The sequence below is a fragment of the Humulus lupulus genome, chromosome 8 (genome assembly GCF_963169125.1).
Source record: "Humulus lupulus chromosome 8, drHumLupu1.1, whole genome shotgun sequence".
NCBI classification, from domain to species: domain Eukaryota; kingdom Viridiplantae; phylum Streptophyta; class Magnoliopsida; order Rosales; family Cannabaceae; genus Humulus; species Humulus lupulus.
Genome location: NC_084800.1, coordinates 76,898,488 through 76,915,474, shown reverse-complemented (window position 1 = coordinate 76,915,474; position 16,987 = coordinate 76,898,488). Strand labels below are relative to the sequence as shown.

The following is a 16,987-nucleotide window of genomic DNA, read 5'->3' as shown; positions in this document are numbered from 1 at the left end:
TTTATTACATTACTTTTACTATTAAAAGATTGAAAGCTATTACTAATTTTTTTTTCCTTAAATATTACATTATTTTTTTTACACAATGGTGATATATCATTTTTTTTAACCAATTATATCGGTAGAATTTATATTTTAGATAATGTACCATCATATTATTAATTTATCCAACTTTTGATTCCTTTCTTGAGACAAATAATAAAATAATCAATCTTTAAAATTTCATTTTGACGCGTGCAATTACGTCAACAGCCGAGGGTTATACACTGACGGCGAACTAAAATGCCACGTCATCAAACATTGGAAGGGTCCCACCAAAGCAAACCAAATGATTTCGAAGCTCAAAACTTCTCGAGTACACGTCATGCGGGTGAGACAGTATTTTGTGACCAATTGGTCATCGAAAGCTCTCCTATATTACTTAGTGAAGAAGCCGTAGAAGAAAGACTAATCAGTAAGCACATAATATATAAAGCCTCGCGTCGCGGGGTTTGGCTCCATTTCACCCTCGCAATGGCTTGCTTCTTCTCCTTCGTCTCCGACTCTGACCTCTGACTGACTAATACAACCCAAACCCTAACCCTAATTCTTATTTCTCCCATTTTCAATTTCATTTTGTTTCCCTGTTGAAATCGCTCTGATTTGAATCCATAATTGGGGTTTTTCTAAGCTTTAATTTCTGATTTTTTTCTTCAATTTTTTTTCCTCCTTTTATTATTTTGGGAAAGCAATCAACAATTTTGGTTATTCGCGACTTGAGATTTCATGAGTCGTAACTCTTCAACCTCGCTTGCTCCTGGGTTTCGATTTCATCCTACTGATGAAGAGCTTGTTAGCTATTACCTGAAACGGAAGGTCTGCGGTAAATCTGTGCGCGTCGACCCTATCTCCGTCGTCGATATCTACAAGACGGAGCCTTGGGATCTTCCTGGTTAGTGTTCTCTCTTTTTCTTTGAATTTTTGTTGTTCCTATCTGAATTTTGCTGTTATTATTTATTTATTTTTTGGGGTTTTTCTTAGATAAATCAAAGCTGAAGTCTAGGGACTTGGAGTGGTATTTCTTCAGTGCTTTGGATAAGAAGTATGGAAATGGGTGGAGGACTAATCGGGCTACTGAGAAAGGGTACTGGAAGACTACTGGGAAAGATCGCCCCATCATTCACAAGTCCCGGATTGTTGGGATGAAAAAGACCCTTGTTTTCCATACTGGGCGAGCCCCTAAAGGCGCTAGAACCAACTGGGTCATGCATGAGTACCGCCTCGAAGATGAGGAATTGAAGAACGCTGGAATTCAACAGGTTAGGACGTCTTGGCCTTTTGTTTTTAGTTTATGGTTATTTGTCATTGAACTGGTATTGATTGGTGTTATTTTGTTTCTATGGGTTTTGTATGGAGAAGGATGCGTTTGTGCTTTGTAGGATATTTCAAAAGAGCGGTACCGGCCCCAAGAACGGGGAGCAGTATGGGGCGCCTTTTGTTGAGGAAGAGTGGGAAGACGACGAGGTGCCTGGTGAAGAGGCGCCGACTGGTGAAGTGTTACTTGGTGATGGTGCATTTGTTGACGTGATTGAACCTGATCAGGTTAATCCTTTTTCCTGTTTCGGTTTTTTTTGCTTTATTTCTACATTTTGAATATGTTTGGCTGGGATAAGTAAGGGGGTTGCCTGCTAGCCTAGAACCTTCATATGAAGTGAACTCATAGATTTAATTACAGTGGTTACATTCGACTCTGTTTTTGCTGGAGTTGCATATCTACAACGTCAATTGAATGGAAGGTAAGTTAGTTTCAGGTGTCTTGGCTGAATTGGTTGGGAAAAACAGAACTTTGCAGTCAAGCTTTATTTCTTTCTTGAACGATTATTTAGTACTTGTTATGGCTCGTCTCCCTTTTTTTTATCCTAGTTTTCTAACAGGAACTGTTCAGTGTTCGTTGCGAATTTAGTGCTTTGTCGAGGAGATTAGTAATTGGCTTTGGATAACTGTAGCCTTTTCTTTTTGGTTGGTTTTCTTCATAGGGTATTTCTGCATGGTTGGCTTTTAATAAGTGTGGTTACACATGTGCCTGAATCTTTCGATGACTTCTCATTCCATGCTTCCCCTTCTCATATGTTGGATTGGACACAAATAGTTGGTCATAAACTGTTAACACACATGACTTGCAGTGTTTGTGTTCTTCTGGGTTAAGGATTTAAAGAAGTAACTAAGGAAGTGAAGAATTAGATATTTTAATATTTATGCCTGTTTGGTTATACAAAATAGGAAGGGAATCTGAAGATAAATGTTTGCTTCTTAAATAAAAAACTATAGTCTATATGAAAACTTTATTAGTGGTCGAACATTTAATGATCTAACTTTGCCAGTCAATTTTAAATTGCTAGAAGTAGTAGTAACATTTTTGCCAAATATTTGTTATTCATCAAGGTCTAATTCTTGTATTTTTTTTGGCTGTAAGAAAAAAGATGAAATTAACATATTGGTTCCATGCGTTTTATTTAAATACCAGGTCGACCCTCAATCTTTGAAAGTTCCATTGATAATACTTTGTTTTAAGAAACCTACCAAAATTAGTTTTTCACTTATTTTAATCAGTTCTTTTTTTAATATGACATTTTTACCCTGTTTTAATTACAATTAATCAAGTTTTAATTGATTAATTATATATAGATTTTTTTTTTTGAAATCTCATATGATATTGTTTTATGTTTCTTTTATTTTTCATTTAAAAAAAATAAAAAATAAATATTTATTGTAATAATACAATAGTAAAAAGTTCTTATTTGATTTTTTTTTACCATAATCACAGTGTTAATTGTGGTAGATTCTGTAAAATAAAGAGTTAATAAGTCTGGTTTCTATCTAAAACCTAAAATTTAGAGGATCAAAATAGTATTTTAAGAAAAATTAAATAGACTTTCTCTTCAAATTTTCACACAAAATAATTTCCAAAGAAATTGAAATAGACTAATAGTGGGTAGTTAATGGAACAATGAAACAAACTAGAGAACAACAATCAAAGAATACACACAAAATTCCTCTCAAATTTGATCATCAGCTGGATACTAATTTGTTATGGTAGTAAGAGATGTTTTGACCAATAAAAATTAGAAAGGGTAAGCATTGGCATGGTTACTCTGGAATGTTTCATGTTTCACGCCGTTTGCGATTGACAACAATGGATTCAATGCTTGCATATTTATATCATTGGCGTTTCTTGTCAGCATTCTTGCAAATCGTGTATTATTTATTGTATTTCCATCTTTGTATATTAGTTTATTTAATTTCACCATTTTTTTTTTCTGATTTTATTCCTCATGATTATGACAAATACCTTTGGATTCTCAATAGTTTGAAATATTCCGTTTTTTTCAGACTTTTGGTACAATTGTTCCGTCAGGATTTCCTGCCATTCCATCAGATTATCATCATGAAGATACAACCAACTATGTTCAGAACTCTGGAGACTTTGCTGAAGATGGTCCATCAGAAGTTGCACCACCACCAGCATTCTATTATGGTGAGACAAGCAACTATATTGAGCATTCTGGGGACTATGCTGAAGATGGTTCGAAGCCTATTATAGGCAGGGAAATTTCAGAGCTCGGTGAGAGACAAACTGTCTTTGAATTACCAGTGCAATATGAGATGAATGCACCAGTCAAAGATGAATATTTTGTTCAACCAAGCATTAGTGAAAATCCTGCTGAAGAATATATTGTTCCACCTAGTAATAGTGGAAATCCTGTTGATGCCAATTATTCACTTCCTGGACAATATCTAGATGCTACTGACTATCTTCCATTTGGTGAGGGATTATACCTAGAAACCAATGATCTTTCAAAACCTATTGAGGCGGATCTCGCAGATGTTGATATTGATTACCTAAGCTTCTTTGATGCAAATGATGACATCTCCCAATACTTGGATTTTGATTCCTTTGAGAATCCGGGGATTGAAAATAATGTTACAGAAGAAGAGCCTCCCTTGCAAATGGTAATTCTTCTAACGGTTATTAGATTGAATAATCTGGCACAAATGGTTAGGGTTTTCGCTTTGGTTTGTTTTAACTCTCTTCTTTAACAGCTGGTGACTGGAGAACCTGAGGCAGCGCCCATGGGAACCAGACAATCCGTGGAAGAACATCCTGATACCAGTAGGGCTTCTTCTTCAAATCAAGAGGCAGATGTCACAAAGTTTGAGTCTGGTAATCTATGATTTTCTTACTGAACTGTGAATGTTCTGGCACCTATTGATTTTCTTGGTTATATGCTTTTAACATAACGACATATACAAGTATAGCCTATGGCCAATCACCATTTCTTTTCTCTTATATTTAGTTCATTCTTGTGCTACTTTCCTTGCAGATTTTAAATACCAATTCAGCAAACAGGCTAGTCAAATGCTGGGCAGCATCCCTGCTCCTCCTGCATTTGCAGCGGAGTTCCCTACTAAAGATGTGGCTGTTTTGAATTCTGTTGCACAATCTTCCAGTTCGGTTCATGTAACCGCTGCCATGATCAGAATAAGAAACTTGAGTGTTGATGGCAATGGAATGGGCTGGTCTTATGGAAAGAATGAGAATGTTGACTTTTTCCTATCTGATCTTAGTTCTGCCTCTATGGTTTCTATGGTGCCAATGGCTGACACACTTTCTGGCAAGACAGCATCTGTGGTGTCAAAAGGCTTGTTCTTCTTTATGTTCATTTGGGTATTAGTTATTTCTGTGAGCTTCAAAGTGGGGAGCCATATATGTTCCAGGTAGAGCGTCGGCAGTTAGGAGTTGGCATTGGCGTACACGGCATAATTATCCAGGAGAGATTTTGCACTAAATTCACCTTGGTAACCTCATTAGGATTGTATGCAATTGGGTTCAAAAAATATCTATCTGTACCAATTGCTGAACTGACTATATTTAAATATGGCAGATGCAGAGGGTGTGTTTGATTTATTTTTTAGTTGTATCTTATTTTATTGTAAGGTAACAATGGATATACTTTGGCTTAGTATATAGATATACAATATATATTAGACTTGTAGAATGATGAGTGATACTGGCAAATGATTTGTGGTTGTTGATTGCAGGGTTCCATAATTGCCACTGATTTTTCTAAAACGTTCTTATTTCTATCTAGACCATTTTCAAAATGCCACTCAAAAAAAAAAAAAAACACTTGTTAGCCATACACTTGCTCTTTTTCCTTACTATTTTGAATCATCAACTTTGGAATTTTGCTCGAAGTTGTTATTTTTGTATTCACTGTGCAATAATAGATCGTCGCTATGTGACGATGCCTGGTTGTAACTTGTGAGGCTGAAGAACTCATCTCGTGGTATTTTTTCTTCTCTTCTATTTGCATGCTCTACGCTTACAATATCAATTTTTTGTAGCCATGCATTGTAGTCTTTTTTTTAATATCAATTTTTCATCAAAACAAAAGCAAAAAGATTTTTCAGAGTGAGGACTAAGACAACACCATAGTTAATTATTAAGTGAAAACTGTATATTTTAGTGAGCAACGTGCAAAACTAGTTATAATCCATTATATTTAAGAACAATCAGTAACAGTAACGAGAGAATCGATATACGTAAACCAAGCTTTAAACATTATTTATTCAATTACATATATAATTATCCAGCAATTGATCACACATTTGCACCATAAATTCACAAGTAAATGAGATAAAAGAAAAAGAAAAGGTAGGGCGTCTATTTTATAGTGGAATTGAGACTCATTATTATTAATATTAATTTTCTTATATGTTTTCTTTTTCATGAGAACTATACTCATTATCTCAAAATTTTATAGACCAATAAACTTTTTCATGCTTAATTTACATGGTTCATATTCATTTTTTCTTCTCTCATTTGGTCATTTATGATAACTTGGGTATGAATCCTGGGGATAAGAGTTGCTTTTTCTTCATTACATCTCTCCCGGCAGCATTGTGTCCCCAGGTAGATCACAGTAACCAATGCCCTGAAATGAATAAACTACATTAGATGTTCATGTTATCAGCACAACATAAAACTTATCATGTAACAATTTAGCTATATACCTCGCCAATAAGATGAGCCACACATCTCTTCTCAGCTAGTAATTCAGCTTCACTCTGAAAATGCAATACCATTCCAGATAAGATAACTGATTTGAAGTTATGTTACTTTCCATAACTTGGGGTCACTATAAGTCTCTCTCTTGTCATACAAGTGAAGCAAATTTCTATCACATACATGATTTCTTGGATGGAAAATTAGTTAGTCTAAAATGATCCATCTTCTGATATGAGATCAAGCTATGTGATTTATAAAGTAACAGATTCCTCTCAAATACTTTTACTTCAAATATTGTGTCTACAATGCTTTCAAACGCAGCCGGGAAAAGCCAATACTTGTTACATTTTATTTATAAAACAACTCTTGGATAAAGGAGTAGTACCTTTGCTATTCGGTTTTTGAGGTAATCATCAAATTGAATTTCCTTTACAAGTTCATAGTCACCATCTCCCTGAAAAATAGAAATAGCTTAAATAGAGCTGATAATAAATACACTGCAAAAAACAAGAGCACCACCAAAAGCTTACCTTTGATCTGCATGGCATACTGAAAACGATATCCTCTGCAATACCATACGGATTTCCATTGGTGTAAACCTACACAATTGAATAATAAAACTTTCAGAATCACTAACTCTGAGAAATTGGGCTAATTTGAAGTAATTGAGAATGTCAGTTAATATATTTGATAACATGAGCGAACTTGATTACAGACTAATGGATTTCATCATAATTTTCTAAGCATGTGCTTTCTTTTTCTTTTTTCAAGTAAAGAGTACAGCACAAACATGAATATCGATGAGTGAGTTCCAAGACTTATAAATGGAGTTGGGTTTCTGAAAGAATTTTTGAGCATATGGATAACTAAGAATCCCAGACTCTTTCCAAATGCTATGAATTAGAGAAACTAGTTACTTTACATCTACAGTAAACTTCACTTACTCCTGTAGAAAACCAATCACCCTCGGGGGTTGGTGTAACCAAAGATTTCATGGCATCAACAATTGACACAGCAGTTGATGCTGCAGAAGATCTTCCCCATTTTTTAATAAGCACCCCACCTCTCTGCAAAACAAATATAATTTGAGTGGTTGAAAATAAAAACCGAATAGGTAATGAGAAAAATTGTTTGTTTCATGGAAATAGGTGTTCTAAAGTTCCTACCTTCTGAATTATTTGGGTGAAGTCCTCCTCTAACCACTTGTTATCCTTGATGACCTCTTTGACAGGCACACCATCTATTCTAGCATTTAAGAAGTCTGGAACCTGGTAGAAGTTATAAGTATTAATCTCAGTCGCAGCTCTATCTATGCAAAGCTTTCATTTCCTAACAAACCAATTCTTTTAGATTACCTGAGTAGTTGAGTGGTTTCCCCAAATTGTCATGTTAGACACTTTATCATAGAATACTCCTGCTTTAAGGGCAAGCTGCATAAATTATAACCATTATTTAAGTCACAATAGTTAAATCTAAATATCATTGATAAGTGTGATGCTCATGAGCTATTTCTACCTGACATTTTCCTCTGTTTTCATCCAACCGTGTTAAAGCATGGAAATTCTTTGCAGGTATGTTTGGAGCGTTTTTCAAACAAATTAGAGCACTAAATGGAAAGAAAAAAAAGAGACAGAAATATCAGCCACAAGCATTACATTGAACTCCAAAATTTGTTTACTTTGTTGATCACCTCCTCTCAAAGAAATTCCTTACTTGGTATTACAGGGGTTGCCAACCACTATAACTTTGACATTACGAGACGCAACAGTATTGAGAGCTTTTCCCTATGATGTTGAAGTTTGAAGAAATACATAAGAAATGAAAACTTTTATGAGACTTGTGTACGAAAGTGGACTAATCATTAACATTATGATGCAAACCTGCTCCGCAAAGATCTGTCCGTTTATGTCTAACAAGTCTGCTCGTTCCAGTCCAGGTCCTCGAGGCTTTGCTCCAATTAAAAGAGCCCATTCTGCATCTTGAAACACCTCATACGGATCAATGCCTATGCTGACCTCTCTCAATAAGGGAAACAAGGAGTCCTCCAATTCCATGGCAACTCCTGTACAGAAAATTGTTTCATCAATCAGAACCAAGCTAAACCTTTAGATTCTACTCCTCTCTCTGATTTTATTGTCATTTTTTATTTTATTTAGGAACATAATGTCTAAGTAGTTGAATTCTATGCTTGAAAAGTCATGCACACAAATGCTCGCACACAAATGCTCACATACACCCTTACATGCAAGTACACATAGACCTCAGTAACCTAGCTTCCCCAAAACCTTGAGAGCTGAATTAAGGATATCATTATCTATACGAGTATCCTACGTTGAATTGATGTGAGGATATCAACACACTTATAATACCGTGAGTTACTTCACTCATTGTTGGTTGGTTTTTGAGATGGAGCCCCACAAGTCTTACCATACCCTCCGTTCTATATTATGTAACATTCTATTTGTGATCTCCATTGTGTCTCCATATCCTTATTGATGCACCATTTAATAAATTATACATCAGAAGTAAAACAAATCTTGCTTATATGCAGCCTGTTAAGGGTAAAATCTTTCAAAACAATATCTTCTAATAAACAGACCTTCAAGAGCTTGAATAGACCTCTCAGATCCCAGTAGTTTCAATGCTATAGGTTGGTCTGGACCAAAAACCTCACCAGCTGCAAGCTGACAATGACATGACAAACAAGTCAGACTACAAACACATTTAAATCTCTACGATGCAAGCTGGCAAAATACTATTAGAATGTGATTACGCGGTCCTAATGTTGATGGAATTCCTTAGTTACAAACTTGCTGGAGCAGAATATGCTTGTTTATACGATTTAAAGTGCAGAATTCCAGTACAAACTTGGTGGAGCAGAGTATGCATGTTAATATGATTGCAGAATTCCAGTACAAAGCGGTTAGCTTATGGTCAAAAAGCAAGCATGTAACAAAACAATGTTTAAAAGAAAGTACTTATTCGAGGAGTTCAACATCACCAAATAACATTCAGTGTGATCTAGGAAAACTTACTTTGAAAAGTAGATGATTAGATATCATTCCAGCAGCGCCTGAGACTGCAATATTAATTAGTTTCTTCCATGATTTCGTCTCTTCTTCCTGAGAAAATTGAAGAAATCTTTACTATACGTACAGAACAAAAAAATCAACAAACCATAACATTTATCAGAAGCTACCCAAAACTGTAGCTTAATAGATCATCATAAGCCAGTTTTGCCTATCCTCTCTTCCACTATTCTAAGATTCAAAGAAATTATTTCGATTTTTGTGAATTGACATGTGAACGCATTTGGTAACGCAAAAGAATCTTACTATGGAGGAGAAAAAAAAAAGCAAAATTTTATATCAATACTAGTTGGTAAACTTAAGAGGAAACCGGTTAAGTTGAAAGAAACTCTGCTACACATATGGACAAACATATGACAGACTGACATTTTTACAGCCATTCCAACCGACACAGTCCAAGAAATCATTAAAGCAATTAATAATGATAACTATATCAACAACAATAACAATAAGAATAGCAATAATGATAATGATAATAAACCCAGTGATTAAGTTCTCGAAGCGAAGAAAAACTCACAGCTTTGAGATCATAAGTGAGGCAGAACACCCCATAGCACTCAGGCTTGTTCTTTGGGTCTTCGCCTTGTACAGGGATCGGAACTTCAACCTGACTGAAAATATATACCAATTGAAATATAATATATTGACAAATATATATATTAATTTATACGAAGTATAGTATAGAAGAAGTAAAAGAAGCTTACTTGGGAGCAACAGAGCAAGAAATTCTGGCATATCGAGTAGGAGGAAGAGACCGAAAAGCACAACGGCGATGACTGTGTAGAGGGTTGGACAAGAATGAGAACTGGGAAGACTTCAAAAGGCGGGACTTGGCGTAAGAAGATGAGGAAACGTCAGCTACAGCCATAGTAGCAGAGGAGGAAGCCATTTCTAGAGAAAGACAGTAACAAATAAGCAGAAGTGACAAAGGAAATGGGTGTTTGATAATTGATAAAGAAAAGGACTGACTGTTTTGGAGGGATAGAAGGAGAGAGAGGTTCAAGATGATGTTGAAATATGGTAGAAGAGAAGAGAAGATACTAGTTTAAGGCCATGCAGATGCCACTTGGGAACAAAACCTCATCTCTTTTTCTCTTTGTTCTTTGGATTTGGATTCTCTGTTTTTTCGTGGCCAGGATTTGTTGTTGTTGATATTTGATAACATAGAATCAGACTTGTAGCTACTATCATGTTGTTTTTTTTTTTATTTATTAACAACAGAAGTTTCCATTGTTAACTATGTCGTTTTTGCCTCACACGAAAAAAAAGAAAACGATGTCGTTTTGGTTGCTCATTTTCTAGTATTATAATTTGGTTTCATGTAATCTCGGACCTTGATTCTCTGTTCCCTCTGAGATTTATTATTAATAAACTTCCAAAAATTTCTTAATATAATATGTACCAAACAATCATTGTAACTAAATTTAATACAACCATACACTGATAACTAATGTTATTATTAGTATTATTATACACACCACCATCATGTGGTATAATTGGCGTGGATCTTACCAACCATAACATGATTACCAAGTATATAATAATGCAATTATAATTATTGAATAGAATAGCTCACGTTTTCTTTCCATACAAATATTATTGAGAATTAGGTAACATGAGTTTGATTGATATTTATTTCAGAACGTGGTAGCTACTGGAGATTCTCCATTTTATTTAGTTATGTATTTGAAGATTGGAATCAATAATCTCATCATTTAATATATATTTATTAATTGTGATAAAATCATCATTGTTGATTCCATGCACATAAATTATTAAAGGGAAAATTGGTGGGAAATTTGAGTTTTTATGCTTAATGTGGGGTATTAATTAAAAAAAATGCTAGATATTTTTATCATTTTAAAATAATGCCAATTCATTTGACAATATCCAAAATACACTTGCCATTATTTTTTCCCACAAATTTTGAGTATCACTTTTTCTCTTGGTTAAAGTCCCCCCGCCCGACCCCTTCCCTCTTGCCGATTTCCTCTCCCCTCCTCTAATCATTTCTTCCTCTCCCCTCTGTCGGACTTCTTCCTGTCACTTACCTTCTCATTTTCGCATCTTTCCCTCTCCTCGCGAGTTTCCCCATCTCGGCCCCGCCTCCGACATCGACGGTCCCTCTCCTCCCTCGATTTCTTTGAGTAAAGGTTAGGCTCCACACTACAAGCTTAAAAATTGATTGAGTTTTTTTTTTTTTTTTTGAGTGTTCTTGCATTGTTTGTCGTTGAATGTGTACGTGGGTAGATGGGGTTTTGAAGTTTTTTTTATCACTTTTAAGGCAAATGTGGTTGATTGAGTATATTGTTGTAATTTGTTTGTTGTTTTTGGTTTGGGTATGTCGATTTGAGAGTGGGTTGTTTTCTGTTTTTTTTTTTATGTTGCTCGATGGTTCGATGTGTAGTTTGATGAGTGCTCGATGGGTAATGCTCAATGGGTTCGACGCATGCCTGATTCTTGCTCGATGATGCTAGGGTCGTATTGCTCGATGGGGTTGTCAGGAACGAGTTTCCTAATGCGCAGCTATATAGTGATGAGCGGGCCCTGTGTACAACAAAATTTTGTAACGTATTTTAACTATCGTTAAATATGCGGATCCATTAATATACATACATTAATCATATACAAGAAAAGATTAAAGAACATACCTTTTGATGCCTATCAAGTATCCTTACTATCTTTTCGTAAAATAAAAGATCTTCCTATCCACTCTGCTCCCAGGTACTCACACCAAGATCTTCCACAACGTTCTCTGCACCTCAAGAAGTGTGTGGGCATTTAGAGAATAAAGGATGGTATATTTCTGATTCAACTTGATGTACTCAACACATGAGATTAAGAGAATAGACCTGAGATTGGTTCTATATCTTTTTCAGGAGAGATAGAAAAGTATTGTTCTTTTTTTTAGAGCGATTAAATTCTGTATCTTTTTATTTTCTAATAAGTCTAACTTAAATAGAAAATATTTAAATTTAGAAAATAAATATGTAACAAATTACAATTTATCTTTTAATTAATTAATTATCTTATTAATGAAAATATAAAAAACTAACTCTTGAATTTTCTATTAATTAATTAATTAAATAAATAAAAGTGAAAAATCTATCCTTGATTTTTAGTAGCTCACGCCACACACATTCCAAGGAGTGTGTGTGTCGCGTAGCTCCCTATAAATTAGACATATGAGATTTTTCCATAATTATTTAATTATTTATTCAAACTACCTTATATAAAATCCAACAACCTGATAATTAATTCAAATTTTAATATATTATTTTTTAACTAATTATCACATATAATTAATTATTTGAATAAATATCAATATTTTAAATTCAAATCTAATTTGAACTTATCAGATTATTATCTCCTACTCAAATAAAGATATTTAATTAATTCTACTAATTAATTAAAATCAATTTTAATTAAATACTAATTTTGAAAATTAAATATTTATTTTATTATAATTTTGAAAATTATAATAAATTAATTATTTATATAATTTTGAAAATGAATTATTAATTAATTTTGATAATTACAACTAATTTGTAATTAATTAATTAATCACTATTATCACATAATTGTATATTTGGCTCGAAGAACAAATTTCTTCTTAAATATGTCTTTTTACCATTTTTACCATTTATATCAACTTTTGCCTTGAATAGTGTTGATAGAGCCGCTGTGGGGACCTATGGACCTATAATTCCAAGCTCCAATAAATTTGAGATTATTAATTAAACTCGTTAATTAAATAATATTAATTTATTAATCTCATGATTACCCCACTATAAATATGAGACTACACTCTTGTAATTATAGACATTTCATTTACTGAGTACTTTATAACAATAAAACGTCCATTGATATAATCATTACATACAAATTAACCTTCTAATAATGGTTCATAATTAATTGGAAATAAAATTACCGTTTTAGCATTTTAATTATATCTTATTTCCTTAAGTACCATTGACTTTACTAGTGAAGGTTAATTCATAACTAAATTATGAATTTGAGCTCAATAACCTTTTAGTCCCAAAAGTCAACCCTTAAGAGAACCATTATTCAATCTCTTACGAAAATGTATAGATTCCATATCTGTATACTATGTCCCCAGCCATTTACATTAATGAGTTCCCAAAACAAAAGTTTATAGCCTGATCATTCTGACAGACCCTAATGAGTGAATCAAAGAACTCATATAACATAAATAAGAGTTCATAGTAACTTCAGGATTAAGATCTAATTGTATATGATCATCAGTTGATATATTTAATTAATACTTCGAAACGGTATTTAACTAAGTATTAATAAACGTATCTGGTCCAGTTCTATATATTCTCTAATATATAAAGTACCTCAACTAAAGTGTCCTACTACACTAGTAATCCGGATCTAGATCACATGTATTCATAATACTAGTTGACCGTACTTAGATTCCATAACTTTATTTTACTGCAAACTATTCAAGTTTATTTATCTCAAACACAATCCTCCCGTACAAATATGTGTTTGAGATATATGAACTTAGGAATTTTTCTGATATTTACTTAATATTATCTGTAACGTCCCAAATTTCCTAATAAGGCTTAAGGCCTTGATTAGGCCAGGACGACAAATTATGTAATTATATGATTATGTGATATTTATGTGTATCATTATGTGATTATGTGAGTTATATCATAATATGACTTGATATGCATGTTTAGGTGTATTAAATATGCATGTTGGCCCATTTATGATTAATTGGGCAATTTTCATAATTTGGCCTGTTTTGGGTATATTTGGCATATATGTGGTATATGTGTGGTATTTCTGTAGAGTCCCAGAATGTTTACTTAGCTAGATAGTAGTAGTAGTAGTTATAGTATGTTTATTACTGTGGATTATGGTTCAAGCCGGGACTTAGTTGAACACTCGTAGTAACACTTATAGATTTTATAAGTTTAACCTATAGTTTAAGAATATTAATTATAACATAAGGTTTGATTAATATAGCTGATTATAAAGATGTCATTTATTATACTATAAGGTTTAGATAGAATTAATAAGATCATGACACTTGTCGTGTGCATGTTTATTTAAGGATTTAATTATAGTTTAAATAAAAGAAAGTTCAAGAAAGCTCTAGAATCTTCCAAGACCATTAGGAGCATGGCATTTGTCACAATATTGTTTATTTGAGGATTTAAGCATTTTAAGTGGATAATTCAAAAATAGAAGTTTCTAGAAGCTCTAGACTATTCCAGAACTTGTTGGAATCTCGTATTACTCAGTCAAACCTGATTAATCAATTCAAATTATGCTGAAAAAGTGAAATTACGTGTTTAATATATTCACGTATGTCGATATATCGCAACATAGGGGCGATATATCGCCACACGAGAGATACGAAAAACACGTCGACGTTGCACGAATGATCGAACCAGCCTCGGGAATACTGGGAGAGGCGATATATCGCCTATAGGGGGCGATATATTGGCCCCACCTATGTGTTTGTGAAAGCTCGATTTTTCAATTTTAAAAATAGCTTTAACCTTTTGACTAGCCTCTGAACGTTTTGATCGAGTCTTCAGCACCTGCTGAACGAATATTCAAATATTTTTCAATTAATACTCATTATTTTTATTCAAGCTAAAAGGAGATAGTTCACTCCTTGAACTCTATAAATAGGACCTAGTACCCAGCCATTTTTCTCATTCTTCAAGCTTTGTTCAGAGCCTTCAAGCTGCTAGGGTTACTATAGAGTAATAAACACTTGGGTTAGGATAAAAGCTTTATCATCTTAAGCTTAATAAACACTTGGGAAGTGAGATTTATAGTGTGTTTTCAATATCAAGGTGTAGTTTAGTTCTAGTACATTCAAAGGTATTCCTAATCTTAAGTTCATTTCTATATGTTTCTTTAGTTTCCATTAGTTTTCTTTACTCAAATCCCAACTCGTTGTTTAAATTCTTGGTTAGGTATTCAAGTTCTTTGAACTTAAGGGTTCTTTACGGTAAGTCTCCTCTTGGTGGTTTAGTTCTCTTCTTTCCATCTCTTTTCTTTAGAAATACTCACCATTCTTATTGTTGGTTTTAGGAGTGTTCCAAATCCCGCCCTTGTTCTCATAAATCCCAGCATTGGTAAGGAAAATATGATAGATTTTGTATGCTTTTATGTTTTGATATATGTTTATGTTTATATGTATGATATGTTTTTAGTTGTTTAAGTATATGACTGTTTAGATAACAATCACATAATTTGTTTAGATAACAAATATATAAGTTGTTTAGATAACAAGTCCCAATAGTATATTCCTTGGGCATATGATTTTTTAGATAACGAGCCCCATAAATTTATATGACTTGTTTAGATAACTAAGCCCCGTAAATTTATGGGCATGTATGCTTAGCTAGCAAGCCCCAAGAAGTATGATGGCCATTATAATACATGTTTTTATAGTCATATGTTTTGTAGTATTATGTTTATGTTTTTTGATATATGTGCTAGTAGATTTTCCTTGTTGGGCATTAGGCTCATTCCTTTATTTTTATGTATGCAGGAAAATAGTTATGGCGGCGGAAGGATTCTTGGCAGCTTGGTTTGTGTATTAAGGATGAAGGGATTCGATGGACTGCGTGAACGATTCGAGGACAACGTCATTTTAGTCTCTTTAAATTATGTTTTTATGTATTTTCCGCATTTAGTTTTGTAAATAGTTTCCTCTAGTTTAAAGTTATGTTTTATTTTAAAATAATGAGATCCCATACCGCTCATTATGTATTCCAATATTTACTTGGGAGTTTTTAATAAAATTATGATTATTTCTTATGTATGTTTTCTAAAAAATAGTAGCCAAGTCTAGTAGTTTTAATGGTCCAATGTCTTAAAATTAGTTGGGTCATTACAACTTCATTATTATTTGGTTATGCTTGGGTTACTCAACACGAGGCGATCCCAAGGGGCAAGCTAGTAGGAAAGTCACAACAGGATCCACACTTGACTTGGAGTGAGTCAAGGGGTATTTAGCACATTACCGAGATATTGGGTAATGAGAATAAATATTTGATGATAAATTGAGAGTTAGTGAGATCAGGGGGAAATTCTGGGAATTTTGACTATTTTACCCCGGGGGTCATTTTTGGGACCCTGAGCATTAGGATTTGCTTGAGGTTACTTAAGCTCACAGTAACCTGTTATAATAATAAAAGAACGTTCTCTCTTCCTCTCGTTCCCTTTTTGACACTGATCACATTTTCGAAGGAAACTTGAGTTTTAGGACTCAGATTCTAGCAAGGATCAAGGCATAGCGATTCTAGAGAATATTAGAAGCTTATTAGCTGGAGGATTTAGTTCGGAAACAACTCAATCGGAGGTAATCCAAGTTTTAAGTTTTTAAGATTTGATTGGATTTTATGTTTTGATGGGTTTTTGGATGAATTGAAGCTTGGGTTTTATTGGTTTTGGTAATTAGGATGTTTGGGGACTTTGATTTTGGGATTTGGATATGTTTGGATAAGTTTTTGGAGGATTTTAAGTGGGAAAAGTCGAAGGATATGGCTGGTTTCGTGGTCAAGTCGCGACCTTGTTCTAGCAAGTCGCGACTTGGATGAAGCTAGAAGCTAGTAGAAGGTAGCCTAGGGGGCGCGCGACGATCCAAGAGGGGTCAAGTCGTGGCCCGCCCTAGTGCCCAGGCAAGGGGGCTCTCTGACTTGGGGCAAGTCACGACTCACTAGGCCAAGTCGCGACCGGCTTGAGCATTTTTGCCTAGAATTGGTTTTTAATCATAGGAACTTAACTCTAAGGACCTGGGGTCGATTCCACTACCCAGTTGAGTAGAATTCGACGTCTCGAAGGCTAGGTT

The 16,987-nt window shown here is 34.1% G+C and overlaps 2 protein-coding genes across 2 annotated transcripts; one reads left to right on the top strand and one right to left on the bottom strand.

Moving 5' to 3' along the window:
- The first annotated feature begins 459 nt into the window (after positions 1-459).
- Positions 460-5,036, top strand: LOC133797877 (NAC domain-containing protein 78-like). Its single transcript, XM_062235966.1, has 6 exons — positions 460-931; positions 1,021-1,298; positions 1,399-1,581; positions 3,370-3,990; positions 4,081-4,201; positions 4,362-5,036. Exons 1-6 carry the CDS (start codon positions 766-768, stop codon positions 4,757-4,759), a joined length of 1,767 nt encoding a protein of 588 aa, XP_062091950.1. The 5' UTR covers positions 460-765; the 3' UTR covers positions 4,760-5,036.
- Positions 5,037-5,580: 544 nt separating this feature from the next.
- LOC133797879 (malate dehydrogenase [NADP], chloroplastic) lies at positions 5,581-10,265 on the bottom strand. The gene is made up of 14 exons (XM_062235969.1): positions 9,843-10,265; positions 9,656-9,749; positions 9,085-9,171; positions 8,649-8,733; positions 7,930-8,111; positions 7,763-7,833; positions 7,565-7,655; positions 7,405-7,479; positions 7,216-7,317; positions 6,994-7,116; positions 6,580-6,648; positions 6,435-6,503; positions 6,055-6,108; positions 5,581-5,975 (listed from the first exon to the last, which is right to left on the bottom strand). The coding sequence occupies exons 1-14, from the start codon at positions 10,025-10,027 to the stop codon at positions 5,922-5,924; spliced, it is 1,341 nt and encodes a 446-aa protein (XP_062091953.1). The 5' UTR covers positions 10,028-10,265; the 3' UTR covers positions 5,581-5,921.
- Positions 10,266-16,987: the final 6,722 nt, after the last annotated feature.